The sequence below is a fragment of the Pan troglodytes genome, chromosome 19, assembly GCF_028858775.2.
Source record: "Pan troglodytes isolate AG18354 chromosome 19, NHGRI_mPanTro3-v2.0_pri, whole genome shotgun sequence".
NCBI classification, from domain to species: domain Eukaryota; kingdom Metazoa; phylum Chordata; class Mammalia; order Primates; family Hominidae; genus Pan; species Pan troglodytes.
Genome location: NC_072417.2, coordinates 76,917,866 through 76,934,924, shown reverse-complemented (window position 1 = coordinate 76,934,924; position 17,059 = coordinate 76,917,866). Strand labels below are relative to the sequence as shown.

The window sequence follows — 17,059 nt, the reverse complement described above, 5'->3', positions numbered from 1 at the left end:
GCAATAGGTTGGTTTTATTTAAGCCTATAAGAAATTCTTGCCTCCAGGCCTGGAGCAGTGGCTCATACCCGTAATCCCAGCACTTTGGGAGGCTGAGGCCGATGGATCACTTGAGGTCAGGAGTTCAAGACCAGCCTGGCCAACATGGTGAAAGCCCGTCTCTACCAAAAATACAAAAATTAGCTGGGCGTAGTGGCAAACACCTGTAGTCCCAGCTACTCGGGAGGCTGAGGCAGGAGAATCTCTTGAACCCGGGAGGAGGAGGAGGTTGCAGTGAGCCAAGGTTGCGTCACTGCACTCCAGCCTGGGCGACAGAGCAGGACTCCATCTCAAAAAAAGAAAAAAAAGAAAAGGAAAAATACCTAGTTGAAAAAGAGAGGACAGTATTTTAGTAGCCTTTTCAGATACCTTTTTTTTTTTTTTTTTTTTGAGATGGAGTCTTGCTCTGTCTCCCAGGCTGGAGTGCAGTGGCACAACCTCAGCTCACTGCAACCTCCTCCTCCAAGGTTTAAGTGATTCCCCTGCCTCAGCCTCCTGAGTAACTGGGATTACTGATGCCTGCCACCAATCCCAAAGACAGGGGTTTCACCATGTTGGCCAGGCTGGTCTCAAACTCCTGCCCTCAAGTGATCTGCCCGCCTTGGCCTCCCAAAGTGCTGGAATTACAGGCATGAGCCACCGCACCCAGCCCTTTTCAGATACTTTTTATTTTACACTAAAACTTGACAAATGGTCATTTCCTAAAAGTTATTTTCATTGTGTAATCTGAAACCATATTACTGAAGTTTTCACACTCTGTTACATTATAATCCATTTATTTATCATGTATTTTGAGTTGAGCTTTTATTCATGCTTGACTTTGTAATGTCATACATTGATCATTTGGAAAATATTGGTTCACTGAGGTTATATACAGATCATCCAAATGTTAACACATTTCATTATATTAAAAATCAGTTACTAATATCACCATCAATTTTGTCACAATGGTCGTTAAGTACTGAAAAGCTGTCAAGCCTACTGTGGTAGATGTAAGTTTTCCAAATTCTAATTTTTGCTTGAAAGCTTGAATTTTTTTTTTTTTTGAGATGGAGTGTTGTTCTTATTGCCCAGGCTGGAGTGCATGATCTCGGCTCACTGCAACCTCTGCCTCCTGGATTTGAGTGACTCTCCTGCCTCACTCTCCCGAGTAGCTGGGATTACAGGCATGCACCACCACGCCTGGCTAATTCTGTATTTTTAGTAGAGATGGGGTTTCTCCATGTTGGTCAGGCTGGTCTCAAACTGCTGACCTCAGGTGATCCACCCGCCTCGGCCTCCCAAAGTGCTGGGATTACAGGCATGAGCCACCATACCCAGCCTGAATTTTGTTATTAAAAAACAAAATTTAGATGGAGTTTCACCAAGTTGCCCAGGTTTATCTCAAATTCCTGAGCTCAAGCGATCTACCCGCCTCAGCCTCCCAAAGTGTTGAAATTACAGGCGTGAGCCATTGCGTCTGGCCGAAAGTTTGAATGTCTATCATGGGTAATAAACACTTTCAATTGTTTTCCTTGAAATGTCATTGATTTTGTCCAGTGAAAGTGGTGTTCTATGAAAAAAAGTAGCTAGTTCACCTTACAACTCAAACACATAAGTGCTTTTCCTTGAAATGGCTATCATATTTTCGTATGCAACAGAAATGCTTTATGCGTACTTCCCATTTTATCACACAGAATAAAAAGACATGTAGCTCAAGGGTCACGACTTTAATAATTTTTACTGTTCAAGGCATTCTTGAGTGAAACTGGCCTTTTTTTTTTTCTTTTTAAATAACTGCAATGGTCTGAGAACAGAGAATATGCCTACTAGAACAGTTTGGTGCCACTGCCTTGATTCATGCTAAGGCATCAGCAGTTTTACTTATCACTGCTTTTACACCAACAATGTAAATGTTGATGCAGTAACAAAGGAAAACAATTTTGGTATAATGAAAAGTGTTTGGACTCTGTAGGCTCCCTGAAAGGGGTTCTTGGTCCACACTGAGAACCACTGCTCCAGATCTAGAATCATTAGTGTATGTGAGATCTCGGCTGATATTTAACCTGGATGAAACACTGATATTTTTTCAAGTGGGTATACTGATGTCCTCATTCCTTAAGGATCCTGTAATTACTGGCTCCACTGTGAAGAAACAGCCTCTCATCTGCCCCAGATCTAGGACCAACAGTAAAAATTTATAGCAATTAAAAAAACAAATGTGACCGGGTGCAGTGGCTCACATCTGTAATCCCAGCACTTTGGGAGACCAAGGTGGGTGGATCACTTGGGGTCAGGAGTTCGAGACCAGCCTGGCCAACGTGGTAAAATCCCATCTCTACTAAAAATGAACCTGGGAAGCAGAGGCTGCAGTAAGCCAAGATTGCACCACTGCACTCCAGCCTGGGCAATAGAGCAAGACTTCGTCTGGAAAAAAAATAAACAAAAAAATAAAGGCATGCCAGGTACAGTGGTGTGCACCTGTAGTCCCAGCTACTCAGGAGGCTGAAGTGAAAGGATCGCTTGAGCCAGGGGATTTGGGGCCAGTCTGGGCAATATAGCAACAACAACAAAAACAGTAAACACAGGCCAAAACGTTCCCAGTTTGAAAGAAAGATGTCACGGCTGGGTGCGGTGGCTCACACCTGTAATCCCAGCGCTTTGGGAGGCCGAGGCAGGGGGATCACCTGAGGTCAGGAGCTCAAGACCAGCCTGGCCAACATGGCAAAACCCCATCTCTACCAAAAATATTTTTAAAAAATTAGCCAGGCATGGTAGTGGGCACCTGTAATCCCAGTTACTCAGGAGGCTGAGGCAGGCAGAATTGCTTGAACCCAGGAGTCAGCGTTGCAGAGAGCCGAGACTGTGCCACTGCACTCCAGCCTGGGTGACAGAGAGACAGAGAGAGAGAGAGAGAGAAAAAGAAGAAAGAAAATAAAAGAGAAGAAAGAGAAGAGAAGAGAAGAAAGAAAGAAGAGAGGAAAAAAAGGAAAAAAAGAAAGAGAAAGGGAGAAAGAAAGAAGAAAAGAAAAAGAAAGAAAGAAAGGAAGGAAGGAAAGAAAAGAAAGAAAGAAAAGAAAGAAATATTGGTTCTGAAAAAAACAAGTACAATTACTTGAAAAAAATGTTTTAATTCTAAAGTCAAATGTAAGTGATTTGGTTATACTTTTGAACAAGATAGGCTATAAAGCCTCATGGAATTTGTGGCTCAACCACTTAGTAGAGAAGACAAGATGCATACGCTCATGATGTAAGAGTATTCCACTACTGAGAAAATCTAAATGTTAAAGCTGAAGTAAAGCATCAGCTTGAAACAAGAGTAAAATTCAGCAAGAAACACCATACCTCTGAATGATCAATGGGGGGAAGAGGATCAATGATTTTTTTGGTAGGTGCAATTGGATTTCCGTCACTATCATATTCTAGATTGTCTTCCTCTTCCTCCTGAACCACACCAGCAGTTGGGTTTTCTGCCATGTATCGAAAATAAGCTTCCTGCAGGAAAGCACAAGAACATAATCACACCCAAGTACAATTGAGAATGTTTCTGCTCCTGTAATTAGCGCACATAGTGTACCAGATAATTGCACAGTTAACATACCTACCAAGTAAGGCAAGATCCTTACTAGCAATGATTCCTTTAATAATAGCAATATTCAGAAGAACAATCAGAAGAAATGAATTAAACAGTTAGTACTATTAAATGTTGCAACTTGTTTAATAGAAGACTTACAAATCTGTCTGTTCCACAGCCTTCCTGGAGTGGGGTGTCTATCAACCCTGCCCAGAGCCATAGAACACATGCTGTGGCTTTAACAATCCAAGTTTGGAAGTTAACGCTAATTAGAAAGGTCACAAACCTGGAAACGGCTACCACTCACTCTGATTCTCATCACTCCACAACTGAACAATGGGGGAAAAGAGACTAATGGACAGTAATTAATGTTCCAGCTTGAAATACAAGAACCACAAACAGGACACTTACTAAGAGACAGAGGTTAGATGTTACCAGAGGCCATCAATAGATCCCACACTACTCTACCACTTGATTTATCAGAATAAACATTAATTTTGGATTTAAAAAGAAGCAAGCTGAATAAAGCTCGTATTTGCTTTGGATGTCATAGTTGATCAAAAATTCCATCTTCAATATGGGGGAAAGCCATGTGAATCTATGTATTACCAATTGGTCACACAGGTACAAAAGGAGCAAATCAAATGACATTCCCTGCTGAATGTCAGGAATGGCCATTTTGAGTGAAGGCAAGCTCTAGCTTGTCCCCAGTATAGACTTTGTGGATAAAAATAAAAGATAGAAATACTGCATAGGAACTCACTTGGTCATCTTCCTCTTCAATGTCATCTCGAATACCCCTGGAAAAACAAGCGGAGAAACAAACTTCCCTGCAAATGTTCCACATACCCAGCTCCATACTTACAGCAGATTAGTGTTGAATTCCACACAGCACAGGAACTCTCAACACTAATAATAACAAAGCAGCAATGAGCACACTATAAACTATCCACCCCATTATATATATGTGTAGCTGCACTCTATAATCTGCAGTTTGCATTTCTTTTAAATGGGATGATATGATACCCCTAGAAACAGCGGTTACCAACAAGGATATCAGACGTAAAAACTTTCTGAAGACAGATACCAAATGGTCCTAGTTTTGTGAATCCATACAACAAACAATGCGGTTGTGAAAAGTATTTCATACTAAAAAGAAAAAAAAAATCTTGTATTTGGCATATACTAGAAAAGTCACAACCTTCTTATTGTCCCCAAAGTTTCTAGCTCTAGGGTAAATGGTTTTCAGCCAAAAGCAGTTACCTTAGGGATGGGGACAGAGTGAAAACTACATTAACTCCTTTATGAGTTTGGGAATAAAATGCTTAAACAGTTCACATGGAGAAGGGGACCATCACCACTTGCTGTATGTCTCAGGAGCTATAGAGAAAATATGGTTGCTTAGTTCCCACAACCATCTGTTTCTAATCAGACTTTCTGCCTAACCTAGAGCGCTTGCTATTCCTAAGGCAACCGGCAAGCAACACCACCAGTGTAGGGCAGGTGGAAGGGGATATGACATACAGTGAATACCAAAACCACAGCTAAATCTCCATATGGAACAGAAACCCTGGTAAAGGACTGAAGCACTGACTGCCAAGCACAGGGAGAAAAAAGTCCAATCATGACTGGCAGAAAAAGCCTTAGGAGTTTATTCATCAAGGCAAAGAGACTTCTCTTTCCCAGAAAATAAAGTACTTCAAGTTCTGACTATGGCTGCTACAGCACAATGTCACTCCGGAGCTAAATAAAATTAGGTATTATTACAGCCCTCCTTATACACAGGTTTTTATACTGTGAATATTATTTTTCCACCTGTGTTGGTTGAAAAAAATCCCCATGAGTGGACTCACGTAGTTCAAACCTGTGTTGTTCAAAGGTTCAACTATACATAGTTTTCATGATATAGTTGCCATTACTTCTCATAATCAACCATATAGGCATAAACCTATTTTATATTAATTATGAGACAAACTCAGAACAATGAGCCTAAACTTTAATAATTATGCTCCCCTAAACTCTACTATAATTCATTCCTTGTGTTTACTAAACAACTATTTATAGTCAAAGACCAAATACTATTCTACCAAACTGAATGCTTTTTAATTATTGCAAATGCAAAGACTGTTGCCATCTCTATTCTTAAAGTATTCAAGATACAGGAATAACTTCAAGTAAAGTACACAAGTGTACGTCAATATTTTTTCTCTATAAACTTTGGGGGAATAGACTTTGCAATACTTTAGCAGTTTTCACGTAACCTTTGTGAGGGAGAAGAAAACAACTTACTTTACGTTTTTTCTTTCCTTGTCCTTTTCTTCAAGCCTCTTCATGTCTCTAGCTGCCTGATCCTAATGAAACAAAAGGCTGTATAGAATGACATCAACTAAAAACACTGAAAGAAACAATTTTTAGATTGGAACAAGTGCCATAATAGCTTTAGCTATGTATTTGACAAGTGCATTTTGATGCCATCAAATTGCATTTTGACAATTATTTTTCAAAGAGAAATAACTAAATGCTCTATAAATTGGCTATATATGGACTGCACAATTTTATCTGTAATAATGTGCCACACATGGAAAAATGAACAAAAATGCTTGCTTCACAAATACATAACCTTAAGTTGCTTTAAGTTAATGATAAAATTACAGATATAAAGTGCTTTCAATTCAGGCAGATCGGCCTTCCTCAAAGTGTAGCTTAAGACCACATACATCTGACTCTGGAAAGGTGGCTCTCAATCTGGGACAATTTTGCCCCTAGGCAACATCTGGCAATGTCTGGAGACATTTTTAATTTTGGGGGTGGTACAGCTGATAGTACTGGTTTCTAGAGGCGGAGGATGGCTACTAAACATTCTACAATACACAGGAAAGCCCCACAACAAATAATTATCCAGCGCCAAATGACAGTAGTCTCAAGGCTGAAAATTCTGTTCTACATCTACTAAATCAGAATCCTTGGGGCTGGAGTGAGTTAAATGTGTGTAGTTTTTACATTTTTCATAGGCAATTCTTTTTCTTTTTTTTTTTTGAGACGGAGTTTCGCTCTCGTTGCCCAGGCTGGAGTGCAATGGCACCATCTTGGCTCACCACAACCTCCTCCTCCCAGGTTCAAGCAATTCTCCTGCCTCAGCCTCCTGAGTAAGCTGCGATTACAGGTATGAGCCACCACATCCAGCTAATTTTGTATTTTTAGTAGAGACGGGGTTTCTCCATGTTGGTCAGGCTGGTCTCGAGCTCGTGACCTCAGGTGATCCACCGCGCCCGGCCTAGGCAATTTTTATATACCGCAAATTGATGATCACTGATCAAAATTAATCATTTGCATTACACATTTGAAAATCAAGGTCAGAAGAGTTAAATGATTTTTCCCAAGGCTTTATACACATTCTGCACAACTTTTTCTCACTATAAAGCACCGTGAGTTTTTCTGGCAATCTCAGATTTTTAAAAATGCCACTATATATACTGTGGCATGATCGGGTGTTCTATCAAACCAAGTGTTCCTGATGAAGAGAAATTGTTTTAAAGAGAAGCAATGCATACAAACAACCTACTTTTCGGAGGACTGAACCAGCTATAAGATATATTTAAGACTATAAACTGAAGATGACATAAGCAATGTAACATAAGAAACAGGTCACCAACAGTGGTAGAACATATTGTTTAAGCCTACATAAATCCTTTTTCAGAACACTGGCTAAAAATAAATCTTCATCTAGTTCAAGCACTAGAAAAGTTTATACTTTCTATAAAATTTGACATCTGGGCCGGGTGCGGTAGCTCACGCCCGTAATCCCAGCACCTTGGGAGGCCAAGGCAGGCAGATCACCTGAGGTCAGGAGTTCGAGGGCAGCCTGACCAATATGGAGAAACCCTGTCTCTACTAAAAATACAAAATTAGCCAAGCATGGTGGCACATGCCTGTAATCTCAGCTACTCGGGAAGCTGAGGCAGGAGAATCGCTTGAACCCGGGACCCGGGAGGCAGAGGTTGTGGTGAGCTGAGACTGAGCCATTGCATTCCAGCCTGGGCAACAAGGGTGAAGCTCCATTCCCCGCTCCAAAAAAAAAAAAAAAGGCCAAGCAAAAGAATTTAGCCTATTCTCGGATACTGTCACTCAGAAAGGGCTATGCCAGTTTGTACTACCATAAATCTACATTTAAACCCAGAAAATCAGAGCTAATTTTTCTTTTAATTCATCACTAGGGATCCCTCAAGAAATAACGAGACCAGATTCTCTAGGAAACATAGCCCATTAGGAAATGTTCGCATCTCAAGAAGATGAAGAAAACAACGCATACAAGACATCTCAAAGATGACAATTCATTTATTGCCTTTACTCCTAGGGTAAATCACTTAACATATTAACTAAATACCTACTATGCTGCAAGACACACGTATACCCTGAATAGTCTGGGTGTTTGGTAAGTATCCTGTATAGTTTGTAAGTGGCAGAAATACACAACACTATAAGAACTCAGATACAGAATGATACTGCATAAGGAATATGGGGTTTGGAGGTGAATTTTGGCTCTGCCACCTATTAGGTGTATATTCTTCAGTAAGTAACTTAAGCTGTTATAAATCAAAGATGGCAAATTCAAAGACCAAACTGGAAATAAGTAGGCATATTCTTCTACAGAAATGTACTCTAATTTTTCTTACATCACCCTGAGTCTCTTGTTTTCTGATATCTGATAGAGAACTAAGTTCAGAAAAATAATTCTCCACCCTAGGAAAAATTACAATACAGAGGCTGGGCACAGACCCACACCTGCAATTCCAGCACTCTGAGAGGCCAAGGTGGAAAGACCGCCTGAGGCTAGGAGTTTGAGACCGGCCTGGGAAAAAATATTTTTTAAAAATTAGCCAAGTGTGGTGGCGTGGTGCCGTGCACCTGTAGTTCCAGCTACCTGGGAGGCTGAGGCAGGAGGATCACTTGAGCCTAGGAATTTGAGGTTACAGTGACTGTAATAGTGCCACTGCACTCTGGCTTGGGCGAGAGATCCTGTCTCAAAAGAAAAAAATTACAGTGCAAGAGAAATGACAAATGGTGCTATAAACGGTGGCCTCAAGGTTAAGAAGAAAACAGGGATTGATGTAACTATGGTGAGCAAGGAAAAGCATGCCTTGTCCAATGTAGGCAGCCATTTGCTCAGCAATAGCCTCTTTCTGCCACACAAAAACACAGCCTTAGTATATTGCCAGATCTTCCTTTTTTCAACAGTCTGAACTATTAGACAAGATCCCCTGATACTAAAAATGTTGGCTCACATTTTAAAAAAGCAATGTCTAGGCCAAACAAAAACACATTAATCTTGGATTATTTATTTCCCTACTTCCTTGGAGGAGAGGTGTATTCTGGCTCAAGACAAGTAACTGAGGAATCTGAAAGGATTTTATTTCATAACTAATTAAGTGACAATTTTTCTTTTTTTTTGAGATGGAGTCTCACTCTATTGCCCAGGCTGGAGTGCAATGGCGCCATCTCGGTTCACTATAACCTCTGCCTCCCAGGTTCAAGCGATTCTCCTGCCTCAGCCTCCCGAGTAGCAGGGATTACAGGCGTGCACCACCATGCCTGGCTAATTTTTTTTGTATTTTTAGTAGAGATGGGGTTTCACCATGTTGGCCAGGCTGGTCTCAAACTGTTGATCAGCCCACCTCGGCCTCCCAAAGTGCTGGGATTACAAATGTAAGCCGTGAGCCACTGTGCCCGGCCAAATTTTTTTTTTTTTTTTTTTATAGACAGGGTCTCACTATGCTGCCCAACCTCAAGCGATTCTCCCACCTTGGCCCCGCAAAATACTGGGGGTTACAGGTGTGAGCTACGGCACATAGTCTAAAGTGATAGTTTTTGGTTTCATTTTGTTGAGAAAGGGTCTCACTTTGTCATCCAGGCTGAGTAGTGGCATGATCATGGCTCACTACAACCTCAGCCTCCCAAGTAGCTGGAACTACAGCAGCATGCCACCAAGCCTGGCTAAATTTTATTTTTTGTAGAGACAGGGACTCGCTATGCTGCCTAGGCTGATCTTGAACTCCTAGACTCGAGGGATCCTCCTGCCTCAGCCTCCCGAAATGCTGGGATTGTAGGTATGAGCCACCATGTCCAGCCATCTAAAGTGACAGTTTTTAAGTATGGAGAATAACATGAAAAGAAACATATTTTGGTCTAATTAACCTGTAGCTGTATACTACCTAATAAGACAGCAGAGAGCCTAAAGCAGGGAGAGAATTTACGAGAGTGTAAAGTAGGATGGCTACAATGGCAACAGAAAGGAAAGAACAAATGCAAGGGCTATTATAAAGACTGACAGATTTTGGCCAATGAGAAGAGGAAAGGCAGCATGATGTATGGGAAACAGCTAGACCTTCAGGACTACTAAGCAAGCAAAATTAGATTTGAGTTCCAGGTCTGCCACATTAAGTACCAATATGATTTGGGGCAAGTGATTTGAATTATCTTGGGGCTCGGTTTTGTTACCAGTTAAAAAATTATATATATATATATATATATATATATATAAATTTTTCTGCCTATTTCCCACCATTATTTTGAGAATTAAATTAAATAATGAACATTCTTAATGATCTGCTATATAATAATCAATATAGAGAGCTGTAAAAGGACCTCTGTATGTGAAAAATTGGAGGAAGATGGCAAGAAGGATCACAAATAACAGATGGATATTTAATGATTTGTTTTTTGGGTGCGACAATAACATGGTGGTTGTAATTTGTAAGAGTGTTCTCAGAGAAATACTGATGGATAAAATTATATGTCTGAGATTTTAAAATAATCCAAAACAGAATTGGATTGGGCACAGTGGCTTATGCCTGTGGTCCAAGCGCTTTGGGAGGCTGAGGCTAGAGGATCACTTGAGGCTAGAAGTTCAAAACCAGCCTGGTTAACAAAGCAAGACCTCACCTCTATAAAAACTTTAAAAATTAGCAGGTATGGTGGTGCACACCTGCAATCTCAGCTATTCAGGAGGCTGAGGCAGGAGGATCATTTGAGCCCAGGAGTTTGAGGCTGCAGTGAGCCATGATCATACTACTACACTCTAGCCAGCCCACATCAGAGCAAGACTTTGTCTCAAAAAAATAAAAGAAAGAAAGAAAGAAAAAAGAGAAAGGAAAAGAAAGAATCAGAGGTGGGAGAGATTGGATAAAACAAGAGTGGCCAAAAGTTGTTAACTAATAAAGTTGGTTAAAGGTACATGAAGGTTCATTTTATTATTCTATCTTTGTATGTGTTTAAATTTTTCCACAATAAAAATAACAAGAAAACAAAAACAAACAGAAAACAGTCAGAAAGATGAAAAAGGAAAATAACACAAAATCACAAAAGCCTAGTGAGAAGAGTTTCAAGGAGGTGGTCATGAGGTTAAATTTCTACAGGGAGGTCATGAATGTTGATGAAGAAATAACATTTAAAACTACAGAATACAGAATTTATAATTTTGGCAAGTTCCTTAAGTTTAATACCTTACATAAATATGTACTTAACAAATGCTAGATTGAATATTAATTCCATTTAAGAATATGCTAAGATTATTAAAATAAACTACATACACACATATACGTCTAGAGCTACCATGTTCATGGGTTACAGTTCAAATTTCTAGCCACCAATCATTGCAAAAGTACTACAGGGCAAGTGGAAGTAGATATATGCAACTATAGACTACTGGAGCAAAATTCTCAAAAAAAAAAAAAAATAATAAGACTAGAAAACAAATTTTGAATAAGATTTGAAGTACTAAGTTAACTTGATCTATTTCTAACTGCTAAATATTTTAATGAAACATGTTGATACTTGCCTCCACTTCAGCCATGAATGCCTCCAAGGGATCATCATCGCTGTCAGAATCTACTGGCTTGGAATGGAATTGCTGGCGAGTTGGTGAGTTTTCAGCAGGAATGTAAGGTAAATCAACGTTGCTAGAATCTTCTTCCTCATCTTCAAAATAGCTGAGAATTAGAAAGCAAACTGGTAAAGTGAATGCTTACTTTGGGGTCAGTAAATCTTTCATTTAACAAAATTTTTATTATGGTATATCTTATTATTAGGAGATATAATGCAGATCAAATTAGAGACCTCCAAGGCTTTGGCTAATGACCTATTAAGTACTACTTAATACATGCAAAATTTCAATATTACAAAAAAGTAATCACAAGAGATTCTCCATTTCAATAGTGTATAGTCAAATCATGCTCCCAGTTCTGTTAAAAGGGAAGAGTTTTCAGTACAAACTTACTGACCATTGTTAGATAAATATGACAAATATTAAAGAGCTGTGCTATGGGAAAAAAGAAAACTTTTTTTTTTTTTTGAGACGGAGTTTTCCTCATCGCCCAGACTGGAGTGCAGTGGCACAATCTGGGCTCCCTGCAACCCCCGCCTTCTGGGTTCAAGCTATTCTCCTGCCTTGCCCTCCCTAGTAGCTGGGATCACAGGCACCTGCCACCATGCCTGGCTAATTTTTGTATTTTTAGTAGAGACAGGGGTTTCACCATGTTGGCCAGGCTGGTCTTGAACTCCTTACCTTACGTGATCTGCCCTCCTCAGCCTCCAAAGTACTGAGATTACAGGCGAGAGCCACTGTGCACAGCCAAAAGGAAACTTACTGAAACATTAGAAATTCAGTTTATTCTTTATAACCCTTAATAAAAACTTGAGATATTCTTTTAAGACCAAAAACCTCAGAAATTCTGGGCTATTTTCTGGGGACCAACAGAAAACTTCCGGAATTGAAAATAAATGTTCAGGCCAGGCGTGGTGGCTCACACCTCTAATCCCAGCACTTTGGGAGGCCGAGACAGGTGCATCACTTGATGTCAAGAGTTTGAGACCAGCCCAGCCAACATGGTGAAACCCTGTGTCTACTAAAAATACAAAATTAGCCAGGCATGGTTGCACATGCCCGTAATCCCAGCTACTTGGGAGGCTGAGGCAAGAGAACTGCTTGAACCCAGGAGGTGGAGGTTGCAGTGAACTGAGATTGTGCCACTGCACTCCAGCCTGGGTGACAGAGCAAGACTCTCTCAAAAAATGAGGAAAAAAACAAGAAAATAAATGCTCAATCCAAAATAATTTAAGATACTACTTAAGTATTCAGAAAGGACATCTTCAAAGGCTGGTTAAGGTATCACTTTCTCTTTAACAAACATTTCAGAAAAGGATGTCAATACAGCTCTTTATAAACTAAACCACTGTTTAGACTTTAATTCAAACTCAAATAGTAATATAACCAAATATTAATTTAAATAAATAACTGCAGTTTAAAAAGTTAAAGCATTTCAAGTCTTCCTAGGAATTATTTTAAAAGCTTTAACTGTTATGCTATATACACACATGCATACATATATATACACACTAATGTAACACTGACTATATGTAACAATAATATAGGCTAAACTATATAGTATATATGCTTTTTTGTTTTTGAGACAGCCTCGCCCTGTCACCCAGGCTGCAGTGCAGCGGCGTGATCTCTGTGCTCACTGCAACCTCCACCACCCAGGTTCAAGCAATTCTCCTGCCTCAGTCTCCCAAATAGCTGGCATTACAGGTGCACGCCACTGCACCCAGTTAATTTTTGTGGTCTTTTTGTTTTTGAGATGGAGTCTTGCTCTGTCGCCCAGGCTGGAGTGCAGTGGCACGATCTCAACTCAGTGCAGCCTCTGCCTCCCAGGTTCCAGTGATTCTCCTGCCTCAGCCTCCCAAGTAGCTGGGATTATATGCGCCGCCACCACACCCAGCTAATTTTTGTATTTTTAGTAGAGATGGGGTTTTGCCATGTTGTCCAGGCTGGTCTCTAACTCCTGACCTCAGGCGATCCGCCCGCCTCGGCCTTCCAAAGTGCTGGGATTACAGGTTTGAGCCACCATGCCCAGACCAATTTTTGTATTTTTAGTAGAGACGGGGTTTCACCATGTTGTCCAGGCTGGTCTCAAACTTCTGACCTCAAGTGATACACCCACCTCGGCCTCCCAAAGTGCTGGGATTACAGACGTGAGCGATTGTGCCTGGCCTAAAATATATAGTCTATATGCTTATGCTAACTCCTTTATATAGTAACTGTTATGTATACTAATGTAGCAATAGCATATTCACGCTATATACTATACGATGCAATATATATGCAATATATAGCATACATATATACACATATTTACTCATGCATATTCATTCATATAGTAGGTTTTTAGTTTTTTGTTTGTTTTTTTAGAGACAGAGTCTCACTCTGACATACAGGCTGATGTGCAGTGACGCAAACATAGCTATCTGCAGCCTCAGACTCCTGGGCTCAAGCAGTCTTTCCACCTCTGCCTCCTGTATATAGTGTGTTCTATTTAACTAATGAAAAAGTAGCCTGAACTGGTTAACTGCTGTTTAGAATAATGATCTCTGACTTTGCTAAAACTTAAACACTACTTGTATATTTGACTCCTAAATAACATGTCAGCTTTCTAAAATATTACTGTGTACTTTCAAAATATTTTGGCCAGGTACAGTGGCTCACGCTTGTAATCCCAGCACTTTGGGAGGCCGAGGCAGGCAGATCACCTGAGGTTACGAGTTTGAAACCAGCCTGGCCAACACGGAGAATCCCTGTCTCTACTAAAAATACAAAATTAGCCAGGCATGGTGGCACATGTCTGTAATCCCAGCTACTAAGGAGGCTGAGACAGGAGAATTGCTTGAACCCAGGAGGCAGAGGTTGCTGTGAGCCTAGATCACGCCATTGCACTCCAGCCTGGGCAACAAGAGCGAAACTCTGTCTCAAAAAAAAAAAAAAAAAAAAAAATTAAACGTCTTTTAGAAGCTTTTTTTCCCAATTAAAATCTGCTGGGTGCAGTAGCTCACGCCTATAATCCCAGCACTTTGGGAGGCCAAGGCGGGAGGATCACTTGAGCCCAGGAGTTTCAGACCAGCCTGGGCAACAAAGCAAGACCCTGTCTCTACAAAAGAATAAAAAACTGGCCAGGCATGGTGGCTCAGGCCTTTAATTCCAGCATTTTGGGAGGCTGAGGCAGGTGGATCACCTGAGGTCAGGAGTTCGAGGCCAGCCTGGCCAACCTGGTGAAACCGCGTTTCTACTAAAAATACAAAAATCAGCTGGGTGTGGTGGCAGGCACCTGTAATCCCAGCTACATGGGAGGCTGAGGCGTGAGAATCACTTGAACCCAGGAAGTGGAGGTTGCTGTGAGCCTAGATCACGCCACTGCACTCTAACCTGGGTGAGACAGTGAGACTCCATCTCAAAAAAGAAAAAAAAAATGAATAAAAAATTAGCAGGGTGTGGTTGCATGTTCCTATGGTCCTAGCTACTCAGGAGGCTGAGGTGGGAGAACTGCTTAACTGCTTTAGCCTGGGAGGTCGAGACTGCAGTGAGCCTTGATCGCACCACTCCACTCCAGCCTGGGTGACAGAGTGAGACCCTATCTCAAAACAACAACAACAAAAACAAAACAAAACAAAAAAAACCTCAAGCAGTGAAGCAGTGTCACAATCAGCTTGGAAATAACAGCAACAAGAGATTTCTTCAGATTCAGCAAAGAGAGATATTTTGTATAGAAATTAGAACTCAACCCCTTAAATCCCAGCCTTTTCTAACCACATTATTATATCAGCAAGTTAAAAACGGTAATTGGTAAAAAGCATTTACCAATTATGAGAACTATAGGAAAAATGTGAGTAGATTTTTCTACCACTATCAGATGTTCCAACATACTAGTTTTGAAGACTTAGATGTAGCCCGGGCCCGGTGGCTCACGCCTGTATAATCCCAGCAGTTTGGGAGGCTGAGGCGGGCGGATCACGAGGTCAGGAGATCGAGACCATTGTGGCTAACACAGTGAAACCCCGTCTGTACTAAAAATACAAAAAATTAGCTGGGCATGGTGGCACGCGCCTGTAGTCCCAGTTACTTGGGAGGCTGAGGGAGGAGAATCGCTTGAACCTGGGAGGCGGAGGTTGCAGTGAGCCAAGATCGCGCTACTGCATTCCAGCCTGGGTGAGAGAGACTCCATCTCAAAAAAAAAAAAAAGACTCAGATGTTGAAGCAAACTTGTATTTCCATCAGTTCTGACAACGGCCTGTGTTTACTAAACAATTTATATGGTGTCAGTAAAAGACTGCAGTAAAGACCACCAGGCCAGGCGCAGTAGCTCATGCATGTAATCCCAGCACTTTGGGAGGCCGAGGCGGGCGGTTCACCTGAGGTCAGGAGTTTGAGACCAGCCTGGCCAACATGGTGAAACCCCGTCTCTACTAATAATACAAAAATTAGCCCAGCATGGTGGTGCATGCCCGTAATCCCACCTACACAGGAGGGTGAGGCTGGAGAATCACTTGAACTCGAGAGGTGGAAGTTGCGGTGAGCCGAGATTGCGCCATTATACTCCAGCCTGGGTGACGAGCAAAACTCTGCCTCCAAAAAAAAAAAACCACATGAATTATATAAAACTCTTCAGCCATATTTATGTTTCAATGGCTTTTTGGTTTTTTTCTGAGATGGGAGTCTTGCTCTGTCGCCCAGGTTGGAGTGCAATGGCACCATCTTGGCTCACGGCAACCTGTGCCTCCCGGGTTCAAGCGATTCTCCTGCCTCAGCCTCCTCCTGAGTAGCTGGGATTACAGGCGTGCACCACCATGCCTGGCTAATGTTTTGTATTTTTAGTAGACAGGGTTTCACCATATTGGCCAGGCTGTTCTCGAACTCCTGACGTCAGATGATCCATCTGTCTCGGCCTCCCAGAGTGCTGGGATTACAGGTGTGAGCCACCACGCCCAGCTACCACGCCCAGCCTGTTTCAATGGCTTCTAATCCCACATTGAGCAACAGCCCAGTAGGACGTAACACTGAATGAGTAAAGGTATAAGTAACACCACAGGTATTACATTCCTTACAAATGAGTAAACCTGATAATTTAACTTATTAGGAACAATGGAATTCAGCGAGACACATAATTTAAGAAGTCAGTATTATTTGAGAAACAAAGTTTCTTTGCCTCAATTTCTGCTGATAGAATGAATATATCAAAGTCCAAACTTTGCTACACTACCAGGAATTACCACTTACGCATTTTCTTCATCAAAGTTGGCCCGCTTAGATCCAATTTTGTAGAAAGAAGGAAGCTGTGGTGGAGCTGACTTTCCAAATCCAGAAGAAGAGCTGGTTGCCCCAAAGGCACTGTGGGACTGCTGTGGGAGTTTGGGTTCCTCCTTTTTCCCAGCACTGATGGCAAAACCTCCAAAGCCAAATCCTCGCTTAGTGCCAGGACCACCTTTATTCCAGTTCATGGTGCCAATGACTGACCTGTTAGGAATAAGATACACAAATATAAATTAAACTTAAAAAAGTGTATAGCCCCAAGGGCCGGGCGCGGTGGGTCACGCCTGTAATCCCAGCACTTTGGGAGGCCAAGGCAGGTGGACCATGAGGTC

General features: G+C 41.3%; 1 protein-coding gene across 5 annotated transcripts in view; it reads right to left on the bottom strand.

Moving 5' to 3' along the window:
* The window catches only part of DDX42 (DEAD-box helicase 42), a 44,563-nt gene that overhangs the window by 15,297 nt on the left and 12,207 nt on the right, over positions 1-17,059 (bottom strand). For 2 of the 5 annotated variants that reach the window (XM_054670588.2, XM_001147818.8), the window contains 5 exons: positions 16,695-16,931; positions 11,427-11,577; positions 5,882-5,943; positions 4,356-4,392; positions 3,364-3,513 (listed from right to left, as the gene is read on the bottom strand). In XM_054670588.2, coding sequence (XP_054526563.1) covers positions 3,364-3,513; positions 4,356-4,392; positions 5,882-5,943; positions 11,427-11,577; positions 16,695-16,915 — 621 coding nt within the window. In that variant the 5' untranslated portion in view covers positions 16,916-16,931. The remainder of the gene's footprint in view (positions 1-3,363; positions 3,514-4,355; positions 4,393-5,881; positions 5,944-11,426; positions 11,578-16,694; positions 16,932-17,059) is intronic. The other 3 variants (XM_063799163.1, XM_054670589.2, XM_063799165.1) reach the window with 3 other exon arrangements.